General features: G+C 58.2%; 1 protein-coding gene across 6 annotated transcripts in view; it reads left to right on the forward strand.

The window, feature by feature from the left end:
* HMGA1 (high mobility group AT-hook 1) overlaps positions 1–5,975 on the forward strand; it is a 20,112-nt gene extending 14,137 nt beyond the window's left edge. For all 6 annotated transcript variants that reach the window (XM_019546720.1, XM_019546721.1, XM_019546718.1 and 3 more), the window contains exons 4-5: positions 510–560; positions 4,164–5,975. In XM_019546720.1, the coding sequence (XP_019402265.1) occupies positions 510–560; positions 4,164–4,220 (108 nt within the window). In that variant the 3' untranslated portion in view covers positions 4,221–5,975. The remainder of the gene's footprint in view (positions 1–509; positions 561–4,163) is intronic.
* Positions 5,976–6,181: the final 206 nt, after the last annotated feature.

Genomic DNA, 6,181 nt, shown 5'->3' on the forward strand with positions numbered 1-6,181 from the left:
GTGCAGCCCATCATTAATTACAAGCTTCTTTCAGCCCCCGTCGTTCTGAGGGAGCCTTTGAGGCCAGAACACACAAACGCTGGAGAGGATGTCTCATCTCAGGGCTGAGACGCTAGGGGGGAAGGAAGGGGGCTGCAGGGGAGGCTGAGACACAAGGCCCAGGGAAAGCAGCTTGTACGTGCGGGTCTCGAACCTGTTTTGAAAACACGTGACTCATATCCTGCGGATTTGAGTCATGGGGCCGGGGCCAGGGCCCAACCATCTGATGCTGGAAAAAATCACTGTGCTGGGGCCAGGCCGTGCTGGGGGCAGACAAGACGACAGCCCTCTCCCCGCCCCACTGGGGGTCGCCGCAGGTCCAGCAGAAGGGACCGTGATGAGTTTGGCAGTCAGTAGATGGGGAACCACCTTCATAAACAAGGGCCCAGGCAGCCACCTTGGCGCTATGCCTTGTTGGGGGGCATTAGTAGCCTGGCTCCCCCTGACTGTAACATTCTCCGTCTGCACAGAAAGCTGCAGTGACACCTGGGAGAAAACCTCGAGGCCGGCCCAAAAAAACGGTGAGTGGATCTTGCCTTTTTTGATTTTTGCCAGCCTTTCCTTCTGATGGTCAAGGTCTGCACCCCGGCCCCCCCAGGAACATGCAGCATGCAGGACCAGCCCCTGGGGCAGATGCGACGGGGGAAAGTCAGGCTCAGGCGCTTGAAACGTGGCCGAGGCATCCCTGCTATAGAGGAGCTGCAGCCCTCTGCACAGGGCTGGCTCCACCACCCTGGACCCAGCGCTGGCAGTGGTTTAGTGGGCTGGCAGGTCGGGGACGCTGGCCAATCCATCCATGCACTGATGCCGAGAGAGTGGAATAGCGACTGCTCCATGGCATAGTCCTTATGCTGCTGGCGGGCCTTCTGTAGCAGACTCCTGTTTCTGGGATGGGAAGGGGTGGTCTGCAGTTTCTCTGCTGCCATCGTGAACCTCTGCAGAACTAGGATGTTCTGGGTGGCTATGCACTTTGCTGCAGGGGTTTGCAGGACGCGGTGCCAGATTGCTCTGCCCTGTGATGGCCCCACTGCAGCTAAGGCAGCTGCTTCTCAGCGCTGGGAGCTTGGAAGGATCTCAGCAGAGGGGAGGCAGTCAGATCTCCCCGCCAGGGCCCCGATGGAGAACAGCCAAGGTGATTCGGTGGCCCCTTTCCACACCGAGCATCCTCGGAGGCAACATGTAGCACAGCACAATTGTTTCCGGAGGTTGCAGCGTATCGTGGGAGGTGCATCCGGAGGCTGGATGCCCTGGGAGTCGTGCTCTCGTGTAGCAGAGGGAATGCAGCCGCCTCAGCGCCAGACGCTCCTGGGGGCTGCGCTGTAAGGGAGCTGGTAATGAAAAAAAAAAAAAAAGCCTGTAATAACGCTTAATGGCTCTAACGAGCTCCGAGTTCTTGCCCTGTTCCCCAGGAGTGACTAACAGGAAGCGGCTTGTTCTCTCGCTCACTGGCACAGGCTTGCCCAAGGGTTTCTGGTGTTACCAGCGCTGGCATTCCTGCCGAGTGAGTGTGCGGTGCTTTCCCCTCTGCTCCCATCTGTTCTGCCGCTGCTCTTTCCTCCTCCACCCCCTCGGCACATTGCAGCTACTCAGTAGCTCTGGCTCCGGCACATCCCCATGTGCCGTGCCCCGGCAGCACGAGCTTCCCTCCAGCTGGACCCTGACAGCTGCCTCTCCCACCCTTTCTCCCTCCGGGGAGCCTCAAGCCCTTGGCCCTAGGGCACACACAGCTGACTTTACGCTCTCTGCCAAACGGCGTTTACATGCCTCTTGCAGAGGCAGGGCACCCTGCAAGCAGGAATCGGTCTTCACCTTCCTTCTGCCCTTTCTCCGCCTTCCCTCAGCGCCCCAAGGAGTCCAGGCTGTGCCATCTGCTTACCGCAAGCCGTCTTTTCCTTTTCTTTGTACGGCACTAAAACACGTGCCTGGGGCAGCCCGATTTTAATTTGGTCATCAGTCAGAGCCGCAAGGTAAAGCAGACCGCTGGCATCTCCAGCAGGGCTTAGCATATCACAGCCACAGCTCTCAGCCCCTGGCAGAAGCATTTCTGCCCAACGCACAAGACTCGCTTGCTGCGCGTTGGCTGCAGGGACCCAGGCAGTGCGCGGGGGCTCCTGCGTGTAGACAGAAGCAGAGGGAGGCTGGATTGCAGACTTCACAACAAGCCAAGAGATGCTGTTACTTAACTACCCGCTCCTTTGAGCTGTTGCTGCCGACACAGAAAAGTCTACCTGCCCCAAGAGCCCTTGGCATCTCCCTCTGCACAGCTGCAGGTTCGAATCCCAGCTTGGGTGACAGGAAGGGGAGGCTGAAACCTGCCTCACATGGAGGTTTGCTATCCTTGCAGCAGGGCCACTCTACCGAGTGCTAGGACCAGCTGCAAGAAATTAGGCCCTAGACAAGGCTGGCTTCCCGACCAAGACACATAGACCCTTACAGCCAGAAGGAACCATCATGAATGAACTAGTCAGACCACCTGCACATCCAGACCCAGGAACCCTTGCCACAAGCACCATGCAGGGGGGACGTCAATACCAGCAGCCTTGCAAGGCATTGCCCCAGCTGGAGAGGGGGTAGGGCTGCAGACGACACAGAGTAAGGTGCCCTGACAGCTGGGGTGGTAAAGCCTGCCTAGCCAGCCTTCCAGCACCCAGTGCATCTCTAAACAGGGGGCTTAGGGCAGGGAAACCTAGCAGCTTCTTGCACAAACACCCGGGGAATCTCTTGCCTACAGAGATTCCCCGAGTGAAGCCGAGTTTAAACGGAAACCGTGTCCACACCGAGGTTGCCCAGGAGGAGAACCCTGGCTTCGTGCAGCGGTTGGCTTTTCCAGCCAGCTTCCTCACTCCCCAGGTGGGGGCTGCCAAAGCCCTTTGCTATTTTGGGTCATCCTGGCTCGCAGGCGAACCGCAGCTCACGCCCCGGGAGCGGGGAAGGGTGAAGAGGGAGCATCAGTCACTTCCTCAGCACGGAGGTCTGTGTCACTGGAACACTTTGTACGGAATTGGCAGCCGCGTTCCAGCCCGGCTTACATATTATTATTATTTTTTTATGAATGAAGCATGAGGACGTGGAGGCTGCTGACTCATGGCTGAGTGTGAGGCTGACTCATCCTGCTTTCAAGTGTGTGTTCCTTTAAGGAGGGAGGAGGAGGAGGAGGGATGCCGGCATTCCCAAGCTGGGCTGCTATGCCCTTCCTCTTGGCACCAAGCAGACCAGGGCGCCTCGCTGCATCGAGTCCTGCTTGCCTCCCAGGGCAGGGAGTGGGCGGTGGGCAAAGGCCTTCACTCCCGATCCAGCAACAGGCGCCGAGTGTGCAGAGGGTGGAAGAGCTTGGTTTGAACCTGAGCTTTCAGCTGCAGCTGGGGTCCCCTCTGGCGGCAGCTGAGAGGCATGACATCTGTCCAGGCAGCAGCTGGAAACTCGTTAGCTGATTGCTTGTGTCCCTCCAGAGTTACCGGCCTCAAATATTGCTCCTACCACACCATCTAAAAAGCACCCTCCCAGGCTCGGGGCCCCACGGTATCAGGCACTGCGCTCGCACAAGAGATGCACTTACCAACATGCAGTTCACGGTCTCCCCCCCTGGGTCTCGAGGCAGGGAAGCCAGTCGGAGGTCCATGTTCAGGGCACAGAAAAGTCCAGTCCACAAGCTTTCCTGGCAGAGACATTATTAGCTGGTGCCAAAACCGGGGCCCAGGGCACATATTCCTCATATTCCATTCCTGCCTGTCATTACCTGCCCTCGGCGAAGTCACGGGTTGCCCGGCTATAGAGCTCAGAGCCCTTTCCAAAGATGGGAATGGATCCTGCCTCAGTTTCCCCTCTTTAAAAGGGAGACCAGGAAAGCGAACGCAAAAAAATAGAGCACAGGGCTGCTCTACAGCTCCACACAGCGGGCTGCAGCCAAGTCCCAGCATCTACCTGGGCCTCGTCGCCTGCTTGGGCGCTGAGGTTTAAGTTACATCTTGCTATTTCTGCAGCCTCCAATGCCGAGCCTGCCTCTCATCTAAGCGGCCTCATTACTATGGCAGCAATACAAAACGCAGCGTCCCTGCGCACCCAGTAGCTCTGACCCAAAGACCCCAAAGCGGACCAGCGCTTCCTAACGGCTTTGTGTCTTGCAGCAGAAGGACGAAGAGGAGGTGAACATTTCGCAGGAGTCGTCCGACGAGGAGCAGTGAACACTTGAACTGGCACTACCTCATTACTTAACTTACCAATTTCTTGTCAAGTTCTGGGACTGAGGAAGTGGGGGGGGGAAAAGATCCTCTGTAACTTTTCCCCCCCCCCTCCTCTGCTACTTTCTCACACTCAAAAAAACCGAAACAAAACAAACAGCGGCACTGGAGATCAAACCGACAGGCCGTCAGCTGCTCGCGCGCCGGCGGTGGTAACGAAGGGGGAGGACGTTCTCTCCCAGTCCTCTCTTATTGGACAGGGTTAACATTTAGCCTGCTGGTTTCTGTAGTTTCTTTTGTTCCTAGTGAAATTCCTCGAGGGAGGGCCCCTGTAGATCAGCTGGCAGGTTTGCAATAGGCCTTCAGTAAGGAAATGGGGTGGCGGGGCTCTCAGTTGTCTGCATTTTAAAATTCACGTCTGAATTCTTTTTTTTTTTAAGCAAGTAGTGGGGGTGGGGTAGGTTTGTGCCAGCCCCCAATGTCCCCCCGCAAAGCAGAGGCAGATTTCCTGCCCATGCTTCGCTGATGGCAGAGGGGAGCGGAGAAGTCCATCCAGGAGGAAAGTACGGCAGTTAAGGGTCTGCTGTGGATACAAGCCAAGGTCAGAGGGCCCTGAATACAGCCTGCCTTGTCCCCTTCTTCCACTGCCAGCCTCAAGGCTTGTTTGCAGGCTAGTTTGGTGGGTGGCGGGGAGGCCAACTTAGCCTCGGCAGCTCTGCCGGCAGCAGTGGCCTGTGTTCAGGTCTGGCACAATCCGACGGACACTGCGTGGCTGAGAGGACCCCCCCCTCAGGGAGCTCTGCAGGGGGCTTTGACCAGATGACAGCAGCCCGCTGCTTCTGCCGGCAGTGCTAGGTGCCCCCGGCAGGTCTGCTGTGCGCTGGCCTTGCCCCCTGCAGCTGACCCTGAAGTGGAAAGGTTTAGACATGGAGACTTTGAACTTGCCCAGCGGGGTGAGGGTGGGGGTCCATCACCCGTCCACCCACCCCCTCGTCCCTCTGCCAGTCCCCACGCTGCCCCAGCTCCCCACAGCCATGCACTCTGCTGGCCCCTGGCAAGGGGGTAGAAGGGATAATCCCCACTGGGCCCCAGGCAGCCTTTAGCGTCCGCTGCGGGAGAGCCCCCGACCGGCGGCTGCGTGGCGCTCAGTTCGGCGGAGTCACGTTCCCCGTTAGGAGAGACGGTTACTGCTGTGCGATCTTCCCCTGGCAGGAACATGCCAGCATGAGGCTGGTGCTCTGCCCAGCTCCGACACCGGCCTGCTGGCTTGCCCTGGGCACGTCCCGTCTCCCCTGCACCTCCCTTTTCCCTCTGGTAGAACGGGGCAGAGCGATCCTGGCCTTGGCAAAGCGCTTTGAGAAATGCTGGTAGAAGTGGTGGGTAAGAATATTACCCCAAATTCTTCAAGGGGGGGGGGGGTTTAAAAATGTCCAGACAGCCTGGTGGCGGAGAGGGAGCGGTTTCCCCGCAGCCAGCGGAAATAGCCCCGTTGCACCCCAGGCTGCTGAAGGCTGGAGCAGGCAGCAATGGGCACAGGCCCCAGCTGGCAGTCAGGTCCTCACCAGGCGAGACCAATTTGCACTCCCAAGCCTGGAAGTGGGACCCAGCCTGGGCTGAGGCTGGGTGGGAACTGCCCTGAGGGACTATTTAAGCCTCAGTGCTCAAGAACCATGTCCTTTTCTGCTTGAAGTCCAGTGTCCAGCACTGTCCCCTGAGAGCAGCACTCCTGCTCTTTGCATCTCCCCTCCAAACTTAAAAGAAAACAAGCCTGTGCCATGCAGACAGCTAGTTAAGACTGTAGAGACTCCCCCCTCCCCCCATGCCCTGTTGCACTGGTAGCTGCCTTGTCACTTCAGGCTCCCACCCCCTGCCCACCTGAGGCCACACACGGTCATTTTGCCCTGGAGCTTTGCCTGCCGGAGCCGCTCTGAGCATGGAGCAAGTCTCCACCACCAAAAAGGGAA

This window comes from Crocodylus porosus, unplaced genomic scaffold, assembly GCF_001723895.1.
Source record: "Crocodylus porosus isolate Cpor-Errol unplaced genomic scaffold, CroPor_comp1, whole genome shotgun sequence".
Classification (NCBI taxonomy): Eukaryota; Metazoa; Chordata; order Crocodylia; family Crocodylidae; genus Crocodylus; species Crocodylus porosus.